This window comes from Gavia stellata, chromosome 1, assembly GCF_030936135.1.
Source record: "Gavia stellata isolate bGavSte3 chromosome 1, bGavSte3.hap2, whole genome shotgun sequence".
Lineage (NCBI taxonomy): Eukaryota > Metazoa > Chordata > Aves > Gaviiformes > Gaviidae > Gavia > Gavia stellata.
The window spans coordinates 25,175,612-25,198,183 of record NC_082594.1 but is presented as its reverse complement, the minus strand read 5'-3'; the positions used below and the strand labels follow the sequence as shown (position 1 = coordinate 25,198,183).

The 22,572-nt window shown below is 37.3% G+C and overlaps 1 protein-coding gene across 2 annotated transcripts in view; it reads right to left on the bottom strand.

Moving 5' to 3' along the window:
• PDS5B (PDS5 cohesin associated factor B) overlaps positions 1–22,572 on the bottom strand; it is a 97,212-nt gene that overhangs the window by 13,664 nt on the left and 60,976 nt on the right. For both annotated transcript variants that reach the window (XM_059822300.1, XM_059822309.1), the window contains exons 22-28: positions 20,888–21,024; positions 13,631–13,754; positions 7,639–7,843; positions 3,046–3,160; positions 2,542–2,674; positions 1,628–1,747; positions 1,222–1,284 (exon numbers count right to left, since the gene is read on the bottom strand). In XM_059822300.1, coding sequence (XP_059678283.1) covers positions 1,222–1,284; positions 1,628–1,747; positions 2,542–2,674; positions 3,046–3,160; positions 7,639–7,843; positions 13,631–13,754; positions 20,888–21,024 — 897 coding nt within the window. The remainder of the gene's footprint in view (positions 1–1,221; positions 1,285–1,627; positions 1,748–2,541; positions 2,675–3,045; positions 3,161–7,638; positions 7,844–13,630; positions 13,755–20,887; positions 21,025–22,572) is intronic.

Genomic DNA, 22,572 nt, shown 5'->3' with positions numbered 1-22,572 from the left:
TCCAGCAAAGGGCCACTAAGATGAAGAAGTAACTGGAGCATTTCTCATATGAGGAAAGTCAGAGCAGGGGCTTTGGACTAGACGACCTCCAGAGGGCCCTTCCAATGTCAAACATTCTATGATTCTGTGATTTTTTTGTGATAGTATAAACCATGTTTCTTGTTTAATATTGTCACAGTACACTTAATATATTAAGGTTAGGAAAAACTAGCAAGAATGTTTTATGTCAAAAACTGGATGAGAGAACTTAATATTGACTACTGATCAAAAATTGGAAGACACCCAACTTCCTTTTAAAAACTTTTGTGTCTTCAGTAAGAAGTGACTCTCTAATCCATGGAGTTCAAATACTCAAATGCACAATATAGTGATGATATATTCCAATCAATAAATGTTGGCTTTCAACTTCTAATCAAAAAGATGCTCCTGCATTTTTTCCTAACTTGCATTGCTCCTCTATTAGTAAGTTACTAGCTCACAGCTAATGCTTCATTAGCAAAGTTAAGGGTAATGAAGATGCTGCGCTTTTATTTGTTTTGCAAGTCAGCAAAAGAATGTTCTCCTGTAATCTAGAACAGGACACATTAATCCCAATGAAATCCACAATTTGTCTTTTCCTTCACTAGATTTTAATTTTTTTCTAGAGTACCTGGGTTTAGGTTTTAGTGAAGAAAGAACATTGCTATTCAATACAACGCATATTTAGAAAGAACAAATTACTATAATCACAGAATAGTCAGTTATCTTGTAAGATACTGTAAAATGGTATTCAGCTTTGCCAAAAATTAATTTATGTGATTTTTAAAATCATTTATATTAGAGTTTTCCATAGCTGTCACTTCATATGCAATATTGTCGTCTTCTGCAGAAAAAAAAAAAGGTTAACCATTTTGCAAACTTGTCAAGTAGTATGGTGGGGTGGTTTTTTTTTTTTGACTCTCTCTTTTTAAAGACAACAGGCTTTGCCTACTATTACCACAACGCAGCAGGCAGTAGCAGTTTTCCCTTCTACCTATCTCTTTGTCTCTACCTGTTTACTAACCTTTGATATATATAGACCCTTTGGGCAGAAACAATTTATTTTCTTAAACTTGAAGTTTTTAATTAACTACATATTAGTTTTCTTTAAAAAACACAAAAACAACAACAAAAAAATCCAAACCAAAACCACAAACATAGCACCAAAACCAAACCCCCCCAAAGCCCCCACACCATACATACCTTTCCAGGAGTGAAAAAAGACTTCATTTCCGGAGGAAGATAATTTTTGGTGTTACTGAAATTCTGTAAAGGGCGGTGGGGGGGGTTTAAAAAAAAAAAAAAAAAAATCACAGTAATAATCAATGAACAAGATATATACATTTTGGAGGTCATACTGAAAGATTTTATTTTCTTTGGAAATTTTAAACCTGAACAACAATATTGGGGAGGGGCGGGGGGGAGAAATCCATGTGTGTACACGTATATAAATATTTACGAAAATATATACATACATACATACATTTTCAACTACATTATAATAGGGAGAAGTCTGAATTTACAAGAACTATTGAAAAAAACCCCTGAATTACAACTAACAAACATTTAAACAGACTTATCTCAAGAAAAATTAAATACCAAAGTATACCTTGTCAGGTTGAGTAAAATATCTGGCTGGAAGTACAGGGTCTTTAGGGGATTCCAAACTGTATGTTGTACTCTTTGACATAATGATATTCATTGCTACATCACAGACTGTGTATAGCTTCTGTAAATAATAAAATTTAAAAAACCAAACAAATAGCAGCTCAGAAGTTCATTGCAAATCTTAACAAAAGACAGTATCTTTTGAGCACAGAACTACAAGAACTCACAGCTTAAAAGCAATTACCTTAAACATTTAACATTAGCCTGCATTTTAAACAGCGTATTGCATGGTAGTAAAACATAGGAGCAAATGACAAAAGCACTGTAGGCCAGCAGTTGAAGACAGCTAGCTTTCATGATCTTTCTACACTTAAGAATATGTATGCCATAGTTTCAAAGACAAAGCTAAAAAAAAAATCTCATCTCTGGAAAAAGCAGAAAAGTGACAAATCTGTACATTATGTGATGCAAAAACCTCAAAAACAAGATCAGGGTTTGACACATTCACTACAGAATATGCACTGGACACATCTAATGCATGTATTTTTCCTCCTATACTAAGCTTACTCTTGCACTTTTAAAATGAAATAATACAAAGCACTTTAGTGGATGATTTAAACAGTAAAAATTATAGTTTACATACATTTAAAGTTAGTGCTTAATAATCCGAGACAGAAACAGAAGGACTGCAAACTACTACAACTTCCTTGCAAATGTGCAAGATCTACTGAAGCATAGGAAAATAACTGTCATCTAAACTACAACAAACATAATCATTACAGTATGTAAAGTAGCATCTCCCACACACAATTCTATTGAAAGACATTTTAAAGTTGATATGTAAACAAAAAGCAAGTAATTTCCAGAAGCAGGCCAGAATTAAATGCAATTTCCAATCAAAAAAAAATCACCTACTTCATTCATTTTTGGATCATCTGGTCCTTGAGCGTCCTTAGTCTGTTTGATATTTTCTACCATTTTTCTGATAAACGCGTGACTGTTATTTTCATTTTTAGCCATCAATATTTCCAGTATGAACCACAGGCACCTAAAGGAGAAATGCAATACTCCTCATGAATAGAGATGCAAAAGAAATTCTTTAAAAAAGCGCATTTGAGAAAGTGGTTTACTCTAGGTTTTACTAGTATTAAGAATTTGAACCAGTCTAACTGTGGGAAACCAATTCTTTAGAAAAAAAGAAATGAAGGTAGAATAAGCAAAAGGTGAAGCTTCCTCTGTAAGATATTACAGAGCACTAGAAAAGCATATATACTATTTCTCACAATATTTTACAGAAATAACTGCCATTGTTATGTGCACTGGACAGCATATCAGGGTACCACAATGAATTAAAATTTAACTTAGAATAAAGTTAGATTGTTTTAACCCTAGAAATAACACTATTAAAAGTAGTCTTACTCTTTAATGTCCTTGAGTTGTTCAATGTCCTGGACTTTGACATAATCTGGGTCATGAGCTAGAAGATGGATAGTATAAGGAACAACATACTCTGGTAGAAGTGACAACAGTTTCTCTGAAAAGCAGAAGAAAGATGCATCAAAAGACTACATACCAAGAAATACGCTTTTCTACTACAGAGGAAAGAGCAAATTTTAAGGTCAGCATACATTAAGATAAAGTATAGGCACATGCGGGCCTATCATTTCTTTATGATGTTGCATCTCATGGTCGATATGCAGATGTTTCATGCATGCAAAAATCAAGATTTTTATTATTTCTCACTCAGGGCTGCGTATTTTCTAGCTACCTTGAGAATATAGCTACAGTCACCCCCTACTCCAAATCCTTTCCTCGGTTGAAAGCCTGTATTCTGAAAGGCTTTGAAAAACAGACAAAGTGAGGAGAGATCACAAAATCCATATTAACTGCAAGATGTGAGACCAGCACAACTGCAGGGTAAGTTACTACTCTTTCTTTGGACATTGCAGTGTACAGCCTTGCTGTCAACAGAACAGAAACTCTGTTTTTTGCAGTCTAAACTTACCTATCTTTATCCAGTTTAAAAATCTAGCTTTAAACAAATAAGCTACCTTATCTGTTTAAAGAAGGGAAAGGAGGTAACATGAAAGCTATAACAAAGTAGACTGAGTTTGAAAGGCTCAATCCCACTTGAACAGAGCAGCACAACTGAACTATGACATTCAAAGCATTCAAAACTTTTTCTAGCATTCTCTCAGACTTGTAAGTTGTCCTAAGCAAGGACTGCAGGAGAAAGTTTTTCTTACATGACAACAGTCAGATGGCCTATTTTCCCCAGGGATTCAAAAATTAAGGATTGTTGCCAAAGGCCCTCTCAGAGTTACGATCACAAAATATACATGCCATAAGGTAACAAACAAATTCCTGAGCTAACCAACACTATGCAGAGTGAACTTCAGCACAAAGTTTGATGATGAAAATCAGAATAAAAAAGGTCATATTCCACAGGGCAAGGACAACAAAAAGACAAGTTATACACCAAAAGTCAAAAAGCATTTTGCAGAAAACATCCACACTGCTTTCTTTAGCCTAATGACTGAGAGGAACTGGAGGATGCACAGCACACCTAAGTTATTAAAACTGCATCTTGTGCAACAGGCAGGATGATAGGCAAGGAAGGCACGCTAGTATTCTATGTATATTACTATGGTGCAAGCATCTGATCTTGAGTGCTTGTAGCAAATGCGAAGTCATAGTATTAACATGCCTATGGATAAACACTTGAATGTACATGTCAAGAAAGGAGGGAAATTCCTGGTTCTGCTTTTGAAAAATCACATTTTTGAGCTGGTCAGTGGTCATGAAAGACATGATAAAGTCTGGAAAAATCTTCTTTCGGTAAGCTTTTAACTATCCCATATTAGGTTATAAATAAGAAGTCCAAGCATCTGTAAATCATTATATATAATTATATTTGAAAACTATCTAAAAAACATTAGAACACTGACATTTTTATCTCTAATATATGTACTCATATGACATGTACTTGACAAATATTGAGCATATCAAATAAAATACTTCATTATTGTAGATTTCACAAGACTAACTAAATAATTGCCATGCATAAGTCAAGTCTTACTCAATCTATCCCATTCTTAAAGGTCTGCATAAATAGGGATAATGCACAGCCTACATAAAATATTTGGATTCATTCATGATAACAAGGAAAGCGTTCAAAATTAATGAAGGCCCACAGAAAATAGTGCTATCAAGTTCCAAGGATACGCTTTTAGACAGCCATTGCAGTTGCTGCAGTTAATCATTAGGAGTAATATCTCTACTACACAGACTGTAAGCCATCAAAAGGTTTGAAAGAAACAATAAAATCACCCAATTTCTATTTCAAGCTATATTTATATAATTGAAATCCAATGTACTTTGCAAAGCAGATTGTAGTATGTTTCAACTGATGTTCCACTATTAACTTTAAGAACATCCTTCACTTCTTCAAGCACTGTCCTGCATTTTAGCCAGCAGCTGTTTGCGTAACTAAATAAAAAAATAAATATGTGGCACAGAAGAAAGAGAACATAATTATTATTTCAGAACACTAGCAGAATTGGCATGCCTTAGACATGTCCTGGGCAAACCAACCCACTATTATTTGTATTAATTAGCAACTTCAGTAGAATGCTCATCAAAAGCTCATGAACTCAAGTGTTTCATTAACTTCCTGCCTTGTACAATTTCTAATTAACTACAGTAATAATTCCAGCTAGGTCTGGAAAACAAAGTGAACCAGATCCAGACAAAACAGAAAAAGGACAAATATTGACATATATTATATATAACCCCTGTCATGACCCAAAAAAATAGTAAAGAAAAAAAAAAAAGTTTTTTACACATTCTTTCCTCATCTCTAATGAAGACAGACACAACCCGAAAGGTGAGGTAGCTTTACGGATATGAACTACCAGCACTTGAAACTAGAACGTGCCAAAAACCCTCATGACAGGCCTTTATGAGCATTTAGGAAAGAAACTTGTTAAAAAAAATAATCCTTACTCTTGTAATTTTTCCACTTACTGACTTGCAAGTAAAAGCCCAGCCTTAGAAAACAAAGATTCCGATGCAAGACACACATCTCTACCCAGATGAAACTAGTAACAGATACACAATTAAAATAAGTCTCTTTTTGAATGGCTTCCACTCTGAATAGCATTTAGAGAATTTAAGAGGCCTGAGAGTAATTCCTGCCAGCCAGTAAAAGGTCAGTGTGGAGTAAAGAGGCATTTTACTGTCTGATACCAGTCCTTAGGAAGTTTTCCTTAGGCAAGGTATACCAAAGTTTACCATCTTTTCAACAAATGCTGAAATACCCCAAAAATATCTCCTCACCTGTACCAAGTTTTCAAGAAAAAAAAAAGTATCACAAAAATCACATGTTTATAGATTCAGAAAAATAGCTGCATTAATCAAAGACGCAGATTCTCAGCTCTAGTTTTTTTGTGGAAGCTTTTCAAAGGAGGTACTATTGTCATTACTACCCTGAGTTAGCACATGGCCAGCAGGGAGAATGACAGAGGAAGACACATACACATTTAAATAGTATGATCTTACCAGAACTGAGCTTCAGCTGTGCTACTGCAATTATGATATTTTTAAGATGCAAGCAGTTCAAGACATTTTATTTGTTAAAAGCTCAGACTGGCAAATCTGAATGTCAAAGTTAACACTGTAATCCTCAAAAGATCCTGCAATCTATATTTAATCCAGACTCCTCATGGATTACAGTACACATCAAGTCAATGGCATCAGTCAAGGTAAGTCTTTCAGCAAGAAAAAAAAAAAGAAGTCAGGCACACTTTGAGGTCCTACTGGATAAAAAGAATCACATACACAGGTTCCTCTTCATTTCTTCTACAGATTTTTGATAGTAACTTTGCATCATCTGTCTTAATACAGTTAGGAAATCAGCAATTACTTTTACTCATGAGAATTCTTACACTTTCCTCTTACACAACTAAAGAGCTTTCAACTTTCAAGAGGAATAGTCTTAGGATGACACAAAGGTGTTTGCTCAATGGATTTTTCTTTTTTACATCTTATCAAGGAGGGAGAACAGCACCGCTCTTTTTTAAGTCTAATTAACAATACACAAAAGGATTTCTCCACAGACTTATTCTCTGATCAAAGTCTAAGGGGACTAAGGCACACACAGATTGACATGGCTAATATAAAGTCTGTAATTCATAAATGCAGAAGGAAATCAGTTATCTGACAGCATCTGTGAGATCAGATTCACAAAACAGGTCTGGTCTATCCTAAGATGAGATGAAAAAATCCCCTTCATTTCACAAAGGCCAAACCATCAGTAATCTTTCAAAGAAATAAAACTTTCAAATACTCTTATTCAAAATGCCCATAGCTCTTCATGAAGAGCTATGACCATACACCAGTATTGTCATACTGTATGTGTGTAGCTCTGAGTAAGTCAAAAAGGAAAAGGACTGATTTTATAAAAGATAGATAGCTAACATTAGTCCATAATAACTTACAAAGCATTCCCACGATCTGACTGGGAAGAAAGAATTACACAAATTCATCCTGAAATGCCTACAAATATAGCCCTTTGCCAGCATAAGACCAGATAAGAAGCTACTCAATATAGCAGCAAAAAAAGACAGTCAATTTAGTACAGCATTTATGTCATTAAGGTTGCATATTATTAATTACCAAAGTAAAATTAATCCTTGTCACTTCACTTACAACATAATTAACCATTAAGTTCAAACAGTACCCATAACTGTCTTGAAAAACTACTTCATTTCCAACATACTTAGGCATAAGCATTTGCACAGTTTTTAACAAAATTGGAAGATCTCCGAAACGCCTGTTAAAAAACTCAAAAGAAAACCTGGACTCTATTTTCAGTTTTCATTAGATACCTCTAAGTGAAATTTACAGCCATTCTATGTATATAAACAGAAAACCACCAATATTTTCACAGTCTACTCACATTTACATTTGAACTATAGCACTTGTACCAAAAAGTGACTTCTATTCTCTTACCACTAACTGCTGCATGTTGCTTCAGGTATTCCCTTCTGACATTTATGTTCTTCACAAGGCACTGCCTAGCATGAGCTCTTCTCTCTTTCACAGGATCTTTTGCACACAGTGCACAAATAGCCATATATTCTAGTGGCAGCCGCAGTCTAGAAAGGCCTTTGTGAAGTTTCTGAGCAAATATTTGTCTCACTTGGTAACATTCATCCTATTAAGAAAAAGGCAAAAAACCAAAAACGGTAACAGTAAACTTAGAAAAGTAATATAAACTGTGAAATAGAACATGGAAGCCTGGGTAAATATGCCAAAATCAAATTTCAGACCTTGCAGCCACAGAAACATGGGAATTGTAAGAATGTTTTTAATGCTAATTCAGAGCAATTAAATTGAATTAATCAGTTGAAGCTTCCCTGAAGATCAGGAGAAGAGTTAAAGTTCAGAAACTGTATAAGAAGATATCACACTCAGGACTCAAGGACTAATTTAACATAGTAGTGAGGCATGGAGTTAATGAAGTTGTTTATAATAGGACCACTTGCTTTGTGGAGCCAAAGTCAAAGATCTGCACCGAAAAAGCCATTAACATTAGAAACTGAACAAAATTCAACAGAATTACCAGGTAAGATAATGTCAAATGCTGAAGAGAGTACCAAGCATTTCCATTATACTGTGGAAACCTATGAACTATGACTGACCACAGAAGAGAATAACCTGTGTCTAACAGTTGCCAAATAACACAAAGTAAAAAAATATGAAGGCAGCAAATGTACTTCTACAATTTATTAAGCAACATATTTCCGGAAGAGATATGAACTTCAAAATTCTCTGTGTGAAAATAATGTACATAGTTTAAGACACCATTCAATATACCACAAACCATTTAGTTACACAGGCTAAGGAATGTTAACAGAAGCAGGTGTAGAAAACAGAAGAAAACGTACAGAATAGCATAAGGTAAACAAGGCCACCAAAACAGCTTGGCATATTTAACCAGCCAAAAAAGGTCAAGAGGAAAGATTTGTTACCTCTTAATATATGACAAAAAAAACATTAACAGGAATAAAGAGCTATTTTAGTCAAATGACAGTTTTGAAACCAGAAAGAACTGAAGAGGGTTTCCAGCTATCAGCCAACAGCAAGTGCAGAGAGAAAACCACTGGTAACACTGACTCTGCTAAATTTGCAAACGGAATCAACAGAGATCATGTATTGGATAAAACAAGCCCCCCTCTCCCCCTGCCCAAAAATTAAATCCATAAGAAATTCATCAAGCCCCATTTTCCCTTCCCTGAAATGCTTGCTCTAGCCAGAGTTGAAGCAACCCAAGATCATAAACCCAAACCATTAGACCTATTCAATATTTACTGCTTCTTTATAGCAAATCCACCCCCCGACAGAAGGCTAAGATATAGCCTTTTTTTCCTGGTCAGTAATACCACCTATGTCTAAAGCCTTTGGAAAGCTTAGATGAGACCTGTGCCTAGTCGGTATATTGATGAGGAAGCATGTCCTCCTTGACTAAGAGGACAAAGGAAGGTATAGTTCATTATTACTGATGGTATTGTGTGGCACAAATTTGAATGATTATTATTTATCTTTTAATATTGAGAATAACCTTAAATTCAGCTCAGTTACACTAGTTCACTAAGAAGAAGGGGGACAAAACTCAACCAAGTTCTAAATTTTTCAATAACGTACAAATAAACCTCACAGATTAGCCCAATTTTACGTACCTACTTCTCTGAATTTAATGGCAATTCATCAGAAGTTCACCATTCAAAAAAAATTGCAAAGCAGCATGTACCCCTCAGACACAACTCTGATTCTTGAAAATGGACAAAGACTTGCTTAAACAATTAAAACACTCTCAGAGTTGACAAAGGAAACTGAAAAAGCTGTGGGATTTATTCTAAATACGATTAAAATTGCATTTTCAAGAGCAAAGCTTGTTATATCTTAAGTCTGGTCTTAAAGCCTATTAAACACTGAAGTACATAACACTATGCTCAATTATTTTCTATTCTATTTCAATATGAAGCTCTGCTGACATCAAAATTCGTTCTGCGTATCAAAGAACTTAACTGCTGGTGAGCTTACAGGTTTGGCCTTACACATACATAACTTACTTTAAAATGACTAAAACTACATGCATTTAATCATCACAAAGTGTCTGTTTAGCAGTGCAACCTTAATACAGCAATTAGCGACAACACCTAATTATGTATTCTGCACTATCATCATTCCACATTACAAAGTGGCAGTCTTAGAAAAAAAAAATAGCCAGCACAGAACCATAGCAGAACCTGTGTAACCAGTACAGACCTTAAAAATTAAGCTTTTCCTTTTGTTTAATCTGCTTCCTGATCTGTCCACTTAAAGAAAATTTGCTGTAAATTAAATTACGTAATACTAGAGTTGGCCTTGACATCACTTGAATGTCCTATTTTGTGGCTAGACTTGATAAAGTTAAGAGTGAATAAACTTTTAGAATAATCAGTGTCTACCATCAAGAAATGGATTCCAATACTAAACATTCTAAGCATAAACATGTATGTATGCATATGTACATATGCAAGTATCTCAAAAACAAATATACAGATGGTTTCCGTAGGAGTTTAATACAATACCACTTACAAGTGCAAAAGTCACTGAAACCATTACAGTTACTCTGCATCTGAGGATCTGAACTCAATAGCCTGGCAAAGAGAAAGCAAACTGCAGAAGACCTCAAGAAGATCTAGAGAAGTTATTAACAAGTATTCAAAATCCATTAGGAGCTGCAGAGAAAGTAAAGGCAGAATTCCTGTCCTGATCAAACTTACAATCTAAATTCTAGTAAACAAGTAAGAAAGTCACAAAAGACAAAGAAATATCAATAAATGAGGAGAAAAAGTGACAAAAGTGATATTATAGTAGAACAGATTCTCCTGGAAGCTATGTCAAGGCATATGGATACCCACAGAGAGGTGATCTTCACAAAAGACAAATCATGCCTGACTAATCTAGTAGCCTTTTACAATGGAGTGACTGCATAGGTGAATAAGGGAAAAGACACTGATGTCATCTACCTGGAGTTCTGTAAGGCCTTTGACACAGTCTCACACAACATTCTTGTCTCTAAATTGGAGAGAAATGCATTTTGTAGACAGACTATTTGATGGATAAGAAATTGGCTGGATGGCTACATCCAAAGAATTGCGATCAAAAACTCAGTGTCCAAACGGAGATCAGTAAAAAATGGTGCCCCTCGGGGGTCAATATAGGGACCGATACTGTTCAATATCTTTATTAATGACAAGGATAGCAGGATTGAGTACGCCCCTCAGCAAGTCTGTGGATGACACCAAGCCAAGAGGTGCAGCTGATAAACTAGAGGTAAGAGATGCCATCCAGGGGGATCTTGACAGGCTTGAAGAGTGGGCCCCATGTGAACCTCATGAAGTTCAACAAGGCTAAATGCAAGGCCCTGCACCTGGCTCAGGGCAGTCCCCAGTATCAGTACAGGCTGGGCAATGAAGGGATGGAGTAGAGAAGGACTTGGGGGTACTGGTGGATGAAAAATTGAATGTGAGCTGGCAAGCTGTGCTCGCAGCCCAGAAAGCCAACCGTATCCTGGGCTGCATCAGAAGTAGTATGGCCAGCAGGTCAAGGGAGGTGATTCTGCCTCTCTATGCCACTCTGATGAGACCCCCACCTGAAGTACTGCGTCCAGCTCCGGAGTCCTCTGTACAGGGAAGACATGGACCTGTTGGGGCGGGTCCAGAGGAGGGCCACAAAAAGTGGTCAGAGGGATGGAACACCTCTTCTATGAAGAAAGGCTGAGAGAACTGGGGTTGTTCAGCCTGGAGAAGAGAAGGCTCCAGGGAGACCTTGTTGCGGCCTTTCAATATATTAAGGGGGCCTATAAGAAAGACGGACAAAGACTTTTTACCAGCGCCTGTAGTGACGGGACAAGGGGCAACAGTTTTAAACTGAAAGAGGTTAAGTTTAGACTGGACATAAGGAAGAGATTTTTTACAATGAGTGTGGTAGGATACTGGAACGGGTTGCCCAGAGAAGTTGTGGATGCCCCATCATTGGAGGTGTTCAAGGCCAGGTTGGATAGGGCTTTGAGCAACCTGATCTAGTGGAAGATGTCCCTGCCCACGGCAGGGTGTTTAGAACGAGATCATCTTTAGAGGTCCCTTCTGACCCAAACTATTCTATGATTCTATAGTAAGATGTGATACTAACTTGTTCATAAATGTTGATGACCCTATTATGTTCCTCTAATGTAAGTATCACCTCTCAAAATTCCCTTTCAAAATACAAGTAAGCATTAGACCCAAAGACAGCAAAAAAAAAAAAAAGGGAAACACGTTATCGATATCCACAAACAGTTAAGACTGATGCAACTGGAAAATAAGAAGCAAATAAGAAAGTAAGGCAGTGATGAAGTGGAGAGCCAGGAGCTTGCACATAACCTACTGAAGAGAGAGTCAAAACAATGAAGGCAAGATCTGATAGAGGAGAACTGCAAGGTTAACGTTTGCAATAAACAAAAATTTGCCACATGAGGGAATTGACTGAAGAAATGAACAGATTTTGATCATTGAGATCAGAAGAAAACAGAACATGCAAATACTACATTGGCAAGGCTAGTCTGGCATGACATTATCTGGCTAGAACATCCTTTCCAGGACAAAGACAAATCTTATTTGTCATTTCAGTAAGTGACTATTTTCCTCTACTAATTTTGTTCTGAATTGTAAAAATCTTTAAAACTCATTTTGACACAAGACTAACATTTCTATTAGGTTTTGGAATAGGAAGACTGAGAAGTATCAGTCTTTGCTTTGGGTGTAAAGACCTTCAGTTATTACCCCCGAATTTCTGCTGCATTTTTGTTAAGATTTCATCTGCCTAAGTAACTGAGTTTTGGTCCATATCTTTTGGTTTTCATAGCATTTGGGAACTGGGTAAGTGCTCCTTCCCATAGGAGCACAGAAGCTTAAAAACCAGATAAACATGTTTAGAACAATCTGCAAGCCTAACACAGACTGTCTTACTCTGGTATATGAATGATTTTTCTAGCCTAACTGTACCCAACTCCAAACAACTTAAGAACTTAAAACTATACTCTATATGAAAATAAACAATATCCACACAGGAGCTATACTTTGTATTTTCTAATATTAAATACCAATTTCAAATCTTCTGACATTTAAAATGGGTTGCAGCTTTTAAAGCTTTAGCCAGCCACAGGAATTAAGGTCTAGAATGGAATATCATTATTACTGAAGATATCTTCTGGAAGGGATTCCTTCCAGAGGATCTCTTGACTTTCATAAAGTCAGGAGAATGCCAGCAGTTACACAAGTAACACCAACATGAGTCCCTCCATGATCACCTTACTCTTGGGGTGTGAATCAATTTCTGTAGAATTTGCTAAGTCTACAAGACAGGAACACAGAGGATCTCTATATCTTTACTTAAAATTTGCAAGTTATTTCCTTTCTGCTACTTTGGACTCACAGGCAGAAATTAAGGATGAAAATTCCAACATCTACTCAGAAACCTCTCCCTATCTCTTCTAATACTTAAAGGATGCAACTATCTCTGCAGTCCTTTGCATTCCAAACATAGTCTACCCAAGCATCAAGAAACCAAGGTCACTGTTGTCACCACAGTCCAACGTACTTTATCATCTCATTTCAACTTTGAATAATGTCATAATGCAGCTGGGATATTACTTCAAATCAGTACTGAATTCCTTGGTTTATCAACATTTCACTACTTTAAGTTAGCACTCCCCCACTGGGTAGTCCAGTACTATAGATCTAATTCTCACCCAAAATCAGTTTTCAGGATTACGTATTGGGAAAATAAATTCATGCCAAGGCTGAATATTCTGCATAAAAATCAGATTATCAGAAGTATATACAACATACAGAACAAACAACAAATATACTCATACATTTGCTGATAACCCACAAGTCCCACCTAGTTTCCTTACATTTATGGCCAGCGCACACAGCTGGTACTGTTCTAAGGTGATGATTTCATGGTAACAAGGTTCTTGTGCCAACTTCACAATAGCATTCCCTGCAGCCAGCCTCAACCGAGACATATCGGGTTTACTGAAAAACAAGCACATGGATTATGAAGGTTAATTAGTAAAAAATTATGTACTTATTTGACTTAATTAAATCCCAATAATTCTGCATTGCTGAAAAACAGGTACTTTAAAAAGAAGGAAAAGTTTACACGGACTTAGCCAGCCCCAACTCAACAGCAGAAGTAAATTCAAACCAAAAGTACCTTCCATGGCACCACATTTTACAGCCTATTACCACATACCTATTACCTTGCCCCAATTTAGCAATGAAAATATTCCTTGAAACTTCCTAAAAGTTCCACATGGGTGTGAAACAGTTTTAGCTGTGCACTGGACCAGCACAGTCCAAATTACCCCTCAGAGACCTCATTTAGCCTGTAAGATACTTCTGTTCAGCATGCTGGTTTTCCTTCAGCAGGGGGCTCCTAACCAAGTAGCAGCAGCCCGTTTCTAGTCTCCTAAGTTGCCAAACTTTTTCTAGCAATGATAGCTCAAAATCCATGCTGCAAGTCAACATAAATTAATTAGATATTATTATAGGTAACTAAGTGAACTGTATTTAAGACAATAGCAAAAAAGGATTTAGCAAGTGAAAAAATTTTCAACATGCTGAAAGTATTGTTACTCGACTTGCATACCCAAATTGCACTCCCACTTAGCAACACACTTCAACCATTTGCTAATATTCATATCAGAAGATGAATGTTTTTTTCCTGTAACCTACAACCATAGTTACAAAGGTTATCAGAATATCAAAGGCATATTCACATGAGCTTTGCAAACTGATACACACTTAATGTGTGCATTAATAACTTAGCTGAGCTTTCACTGTTCTTAGAAAATTTATTTCAGTAAAGTATATTACTTCTGCCTTTCTTCAGATTAAACACAAAACAATTAGGAAGCTTTATGCATCTGTCAGTTAAAACACTAATGAATTCTATTCAGAAGCAGTAAGTACAGCTTTTTCCTTTGATAACTTGGAGCAGGAATCAAGTCGTATTGTTATTTAGAAATAATTATTCACTTAAGCAGGACAAATATTGTTTAACTTCTTAATCATTTGCCCTTTATCCTCATGAAGAGCAAACAGTGTAGTCTTAAATCCATTATAATGAAAACTGTATAAGGCATTTAAAGAATGAGATAAAAAAAATTATTAAACACAGAGCACATGTCAAAAAACCTACTAAAGACCTTAAACCTTAAAATTTATCTAATCAGGCTTTATACACACCTCCATATTTTATGGAAACTACAACATTTCAAAAAACCCCAAATAGATCACGGGCAACCAAGTGACAGGACAAAAGCTGCACTAACTTTCAAACAAGGCATGAAGATTAACATGGTAATGTCTAGTTCTTAAATGCTAAATTTCACCTTAAATTGCATCTACTGTGATAAGTGAACCCAATAAAGATTCAATTTTTGTACTTCAGTGACAGTTGAACAATAATGACTTACAAGTACAGAGTGATTGAGCCAAACGAAAGGATAAAATTAAGAACTTTCAATCTTTCTCAGCTTTGGTGGTGATAACATTTAATCCTGAAAATTGAGTCAAAGACATTTCACATAAAAGTGAAATGCATGTGTGCATGCTGTGGGAAGGAAGAGGAGAACAGTGTCAGTTGTGAATATCATTCCTACAGCTGAAGATGAAAATCAGATCTGTCTTATTCCCCAAAAGGATTATCTTGGAAGAAGCTTTTAATTGAGGATTTATTTTTGATCTAATTGTTATAGCCAAAAGCTTTCTGATTTGCATTATGCCAAAACACACAATTATTAGGGCTGAAATAAAAACTTCTGTATGATATAATTGCAGTTTTTGATTACTTCTAATAATTTTGAAAATTAGTACCAAGGATGCTCTTGTCTGATGAGAAGCTCTCTTAAGAGATACAAGAGGGACCTGGACATTTGTTTTTTGGAGTGCTATTACTATTGCTGAAGACCAGATGTTTGAAATGAGAACAAAAAGTGCAACCACATGGAAAGACATTATCAAGTGTAAAACACAGTCTTAATTAAGGTGGTGGGCTGCACAAAGACAATCCAAATAAATGAATCTTGGAAACATATTTATTGCATAATCATCTTCTCTCACTTTACAAACTAGCAGTTAACATTTTTTCTTCTACTCCAGAGGATAAATGCCAGTGTCCAATCTTCTAAGCATTTTCCATGTTCCATGGAATGAAAAGTGTCTTTTGAAAACAAGCTCTGAAAATGTTGCATATCAGATGGTGTAGCAAATTATCTATAGCACAGAACTATGAAGTTCTATACTCCAAAGTTTTTAAGTAATTTTTCTCTTGGTAAGCTTTAGTTTAAGGAAAATGCAGACAGCATTTCAGAAAAATCTCAGTTCAGGCTCATATCTAATTATCAATACTTTCAACAACAGCTAGTGTCCTCTAATACTGAAATACTCTTATTTTATGCTTAGTACAGATTAAAATTAAAATCCTACCACAAAGACATGCAAGATTCAACTTAGCCGTTTTACCTAACCACAAATAGAAAAATCAGTATAATCTTGAATTCCAAATTTGTAGGACTGTTTATGAATTATAAAATGAAAAATAAAGACCTGGAAAGGATGGTTGACAAAATTCAGTATTAAAAAAATCTGACACTGATGAATTTAACCTACATATTGTAACACCTCCAAGCAATCAGCTGTTGTCTTAAAAGCAATTCAACAAAGTCATCAATCCTACTACTTCAAAGTGAGAAGGATGAACAAGAATAGGGATTTGTTTATTTGTTTTCCAAGTGGAACCTTGCCTTTACCTGACATTCTAGGCTGAACTATGCTTTGAAAGTTAAAAAAATGCCATTCCCTTACACTGTCACTGAAAAGTAGAGTTGCGTAGATTTAAAGAGACATGAGGACAGAGTCATTTTTATGGCTGATGAGGACAATAACACCAAGATGATTACAACATGACTAACGGCCTACATGAGGTCAATGTCTCCTGAACCCTGCCACTTTCAGTTAATTCAATTATCTTTAGCAAATTATACATTGTTTAAAAGACAAATGCAAGCCATGAACACAAAAATTGACTCTACAAAGAATGACATCAGATCAAGTACAGTTTAAAAGATTATGTTCTGTACTGAACAGACAATTTTACTCTTTCCAAAGCCTACTCTAATTTCAAAGGAGCAGTGTCAGATTTGCACAGTAGGGACACAGTAAGCACTGCCAGAAAGAAGATATCCTCATTGCATTCTCAAATGGTGAAGAATAAAGGTCAGGAAGTGTCAGCGAGATACCAGCAAGCTCCACGCAGAACTAATGCACCTGAAACATCATCTCCTCTGCTTCAGGTTTTGAGAGTACTTGTTAGCATAGGCAGTATAGCTCACACAAACAGAGAAAAGGAGACCTGCCCTCCTTGCAGCTTAGGGCTTTCCCAAAATGCAATACTAGGAATCACAGAATAGTTACAGATGGAAGGGACCTCTGGAGGTCATCTAGCTCAACCCCTCTGCTCAAGCAGGGTCACCTACAGCAGGCTGCCCAGGACTGTGTCCAGATGGCTTTTTAATATCTCCAAGGATGGAAACTCCACCACCTCTCTGGACAAACTGTGTCAGTGCTCAGTCACCCTCACAGTGAATATGTTTTTCCTTGTGTTCAGACAGAACCTCCTGTGTTTCAGTTTGTGACCACTGCCTGGTCCTGTCACTGCACACCACTAAGAGCCTGACTCCATCTTGTTTACACTCTTCATTCAGTTATTTATATACATTGATGAGATCCCCACTGAGCCTTTTCTTCCCTAGGCTGAACAGTCCCGGCTCTCTCAGCCTTTCCTCATCTGTCAGATGCTCCAATCCCTTCAGCATCTTCATTGCCCTACAGTGGGCTCATTCCAGCAGCTCCACATCTCTCTCGTACTGGGGAGCTCAGGTGTTCCCTCACCTTCTCAGTGATCGAGGTGAGGCTGACTGGCCTGTAGTTAGTTCTCTGGGTCCTCCTTCCTGTCCTTTTTGAAGACAGGAGAGACACTTGCTTTCTGCCAGTCTTCAGGCACCTCTACCAATCACCACAATCATTCAAAGAGGATCAAGAGTGGTCTCACAATGACATCTGCCAGCTCCCTCAACACTCATGGGTGCATCCCATCAAGGACCATTGACTTATGCATGTCCAGTTTGCTTAAGTATTCTCTAACCTGATCTTCTTCCCCCAAGGGTATGTCTTCCTTGCTCCAGACTTTCCCCAGTCTCCAGGGCCTGGGATTGCTGAAGGCCAGTCTTGCTAGTAAAGAGTGAGGTGAAGAAGGCATTCAGTACCTCAAACTTTTCCATGTCCTGTGTCACCAGGGCTCCTGCCTCGTTCAGCAGCAGGTGCACATTTTCCCTAGTCTTCCTTTTGTCACCTATTTACTTAAAGAAGCTCTTCTGGTTGCCTTTGTCATTCCTCACTAGATTCAATTCCAGCTGGGCTTTGGCTTTCCTAACTGTGTGTCAGACTGGGTTCTCCATATTCCTGCCAGGTTACCTAACCCTACTTCCACTTTCTGTATACCTCATCGAATCACAGAATAGTTTGGGTTGGAAGGGACCTTTAAAGGTCATCTAGTCCAAACCCCCCTGCAATAAGCAGGGAAATCTTCAACTACATCAGGTTGCTCAGAGCCCCGTCCAACCTGACCTTGAATGCTTCCAGGGATGGGGCATCTACCACCTCTCTGGGCAACCTGTTCCAGTGTTTCACCACCCTCATCGTGAAAAATTTCTTGCTCATATCTAGTCTAAATCTACCCTCTTTTAGTTTAAAACCATTACCCCTTGTCCTATGGCAACAGGCCCTGCTAAAAAGTCTGTCCCCATCTTTCTTATAAGCCCCCTTTAAGTATTGAAAGACCACAATAGGGTCTCTCCCTGGAGCCTTCTCTTCTCCAGGCTGAACAACCCCTACTCTCTCAGCCTTTCCTCATAGGAGAGGTGTTCCATCCCTCTGACCACTTTTTGTGGTCCTCCTCTGGACCCGCTCCAACAGGTTCATATCTTCACTGTACTGAGGACTCCAGAGCTGGCTGCAGTACTCCAGGTGGGGTCTCACCAGAGCAGAGCACAGAGGCAGAATCACCTCCTTTGACCTGCTGGCCATGCTTTTTTTGATGCAGCCCAGGATACGGTTGGCTTTCTGGGCTGTGAACGCATATTGCCAGCTCATGTCCAGCTTTTCATCTACCACTACCAACAAGTCCTTCTCTGCAGGGCAGCTCTCAATCCCTCCTTTTGTGTTTGAGTTTTGCCAGGAACTCCTTGCTCATTCACTCAGGTCTGCTGAAATATTTGACCTTCTGCTTTGATGACTCGAGCTTAGAGGAGATGATGCTTGAATACTAACCAGCTCTCTTGGGCCCCTCTTCCCTCCAGGGCCTTATCCAGTGGGACTCCACTAAGCAGACCCTTGAAGAGGCCCAGGTTTGTTCTCCTGAAGTCCAGCACTGTGATCTTGCTTTTTGACCTCCTTGCTGCCCTCAGGATTCTGAACTCCACCATCTTATGCTCACTACAGCCAAGGCTGCCTTCAACCTTCACACCCCCAACAAGTCCCTCCTTGTTGGTGAGTATGAGGTCCAGCAGAGCACCTCTCCTCATTGGCTCCTCTATTACTTGTGTCAGGAAGTGGTCATTGATGTTCTCCAGGGAGCACCTGGATTGTTTATGTGCTGCTGTGTTGCTCCTTCAGCAGGTATCGGAGTGGATGAAGTCACCCATGAGGGCTAAGGCCTGCGAACATGAAGTTGTTTCTAGCTGTTTATAGATGGCTTCATCCACTTCCTCTTCCTGGACAGGGGGGCTACAGCAGACACCCACTACAATGTCACCCATACCAGTCTGCTCTTTAATCCTAACCCATAAGCTCTCAGTTGGCTCATCATCTATACCCAGGCTCTGGGGTTGAAGGGTTGCCTTTAACACAGAGCAATCTCACATGTCATTACAGCTTTCTCCCTCCCCTCAAAGTATCCCCAGCCCTTCATTAACTTTAATAATGGAGAACTGACCATATCATTATATACAGTTTCTATTATTATTTATAGTTTCAAGTACAAAAGAAGTGGGAAAAATAAATGTCTAAAACATGCACAGTAAGGAATCATCACTCCAAGCATGAAAACACACAGGACCTACAGAACTGATCTATTCACAAACTACTGGATAAGCCAACAATATGCTCCGAGCAGTTATGCTGAAAAGCTAACTTACTGCCACTTAACTCACTAGTATCTGCCACGAATGGTCATATTAGAGAATTTAAAACTATGGAAGAATTATTTACAAGGAACTTTAAGAAAGACTACACAGTTGCTACAAAGATAACATACTAGACAATTCTCAGGTTTGCAATTTTGCACACACAACATAGGTTCTATCTGCATAATCACTGTATAATTAAACTCTAGCCCAAAATTAAAATTTTTTTATACTCCTTCTGGCACAATTCATCTATGCCCTTAATGGCTTTTGCAGACATAATTTTTCAATGTTTGGCAAGCAGTAGTGGCTGACAACTTATCACTTCCCCTACCGCAGAGGATTAAGAAGATACCCAGAAAAACAAGTTGCCTAACAATCACCTAAAAGGTAAATTATTTATTGAGACTTAATCCTCTTTAGACATTTCCCCTCTTCCTTTCACTTTAGAGGCCTCAAGGGATTAAAGCCTGCCTTCAAGCAGAAGTGTCTTATGTGCTAGGTATTCCCACCTGTTTTACTGCAACATGCTATTATTTTTTATTAGAAAGCCTGCCTATCGGCCTTTGGCATACACAACAATTGGTACATCAGGAAGAACAAGCTGCATAAAAAATTAAAACCAATTTTCAATGGGAAAGAGGAAGTTACACAGTTTATTCTTGCAATATAAGTAATGCCTCTTTGAAGAAAGAGAGAAAACAAAGAAGATAAAGCCATTAAAATACAGCTATATCTACAGTGTTAAAGAACCTGAGACTCAGCAAACTTATGAAGGAATCCAGCCAAGCTTACCATTAGTTCTTACGAAATAAGATGTATAAATTTTTAAGCAGTCTAACAGAATAGTTTAAGTACTACTTTGACTAAAACTCTCCCCACCACATCACAGACATCAAAACATTACCATCTGTTACATACCTAATTTTCCCCTGCTCTGTTAAATCTCCATCACTGTGTAGTATTGTTGTTAGCAACCTCAGAGTAGAAGTTCCTGACTTGCTGTGGTTGTTCTTCATTCCTAGCAACCATCGAACCATCATCTTGATGGCCTGAATCTGAAAAAAAAAAAAAATTGATATGCAGAAGTGAAATCACACCATGAGCCTCATTTTTTAAAAAAATCTTTATCTTAATTTAATTACACAGTATTTTCCCAAGTGCTTTTTACTGCTATGAACATAAGCCTGTCAAGGCTGCAAAACATCATTTAAATACTGAAAGATACCTACACGTACTCTCACTATACAGCAACTTTTCACTGGAATTCTCAAGCATTTATTACAGCAAATAAAAATCATACAACATTTAGTTAAAGTTTAAATGGTTTCTTCCTAAGTAATCATATATTTTGTCCTATGAAAACATTATCTTAATTGACCTTACATCTACTAAACACTGTGGAATAGGGAAAACAATTTATACTTATTAAGAAAATGTTATTGGATCAAAAAGCAGAACACATTTTCATCTTCCTATATTCCTATAATTCCTGTGCTTAAACAATCCCTGTATATATTTTTTTAATATATGTAATATTTGAGTTTAAATTTCTTTATGACACATAAATTAAAAAACAATTCATAGACATTTTGACTGTGAGAGTACCAACCTGTATTAAGATAACTCATCCTAGAAAATATTTCTTTCATGGCTATTTAAAGAAAAGCCTCAAAGACTGTTACTTAGGATAACTTGTCTTTTGCCAATGAAAACATCAAGTGTTTTGAGGCAAGATTCTAAAAGTATGCAGAATCCAGCAGCTATCATGAAACACTGAATAATTTCACACATTTCTTTAGTGAAAATAAAGCATGAATTTGGAGTTTAAGTTTGATTTAGTATTTGAATCCCTTTGTCCTTCCGTTTTGCTTTTATATGTGAGCAGAGATGATAAAAAACAGAAAAAGGAGTATCTTCTTACGACAAGATGGAAATGCTCATCTGAATCAAGTAGACATCCGGGGGGGAAAGGGGGGGGGTGGAGGTGGGTGGAGAAAAACCACCACAAAACCCACCAAACCCTGAAGTTTGAAACGCAAAACCCAAAAGCTTTAGAAAAACTAAGGTATGGTGGAAAGGGAGCTGGCACATTTTGTACACAGTAGCATCAGATTTTCTCCTTAATGTAAAAGGCAGTTCTAACAACTTTTATATAAACATTTACAATATTACTGAATGAAGTTCATCATACATTTGATCTATTCCATGTAACAAACTGATCACAGTGGTCCTTTCAGATCTAAGTTCTAGGACTGTCATCTATACGTGAGTTTATTTTTTAGCACTGTAGCCCATTTACTCCACCTACAGAATTCTAATTCTATTGGGTAACACCAGCAAGAGGTAGGATGTCTGTCACTCAAGAACTCAAAATGCCAATGGAGTCTTCCCCCTCCACAACTCCCTTCCCCCAATTTTACTGTCCAAATCTACTCTAGCCTTCCTTCCATGTAGGAAGTCCTAATCTCAACTCCTTCAGAATTTTCCTCTGACCCCACTATGTTCCCTGTTTCTTTGCTGGTGTTAATCATGTTGTGATGATGTTCCAGCAACCCTTCAGAATTAAGCATTTCCATGAAATTTGTACAGGGCATGAGAATTCC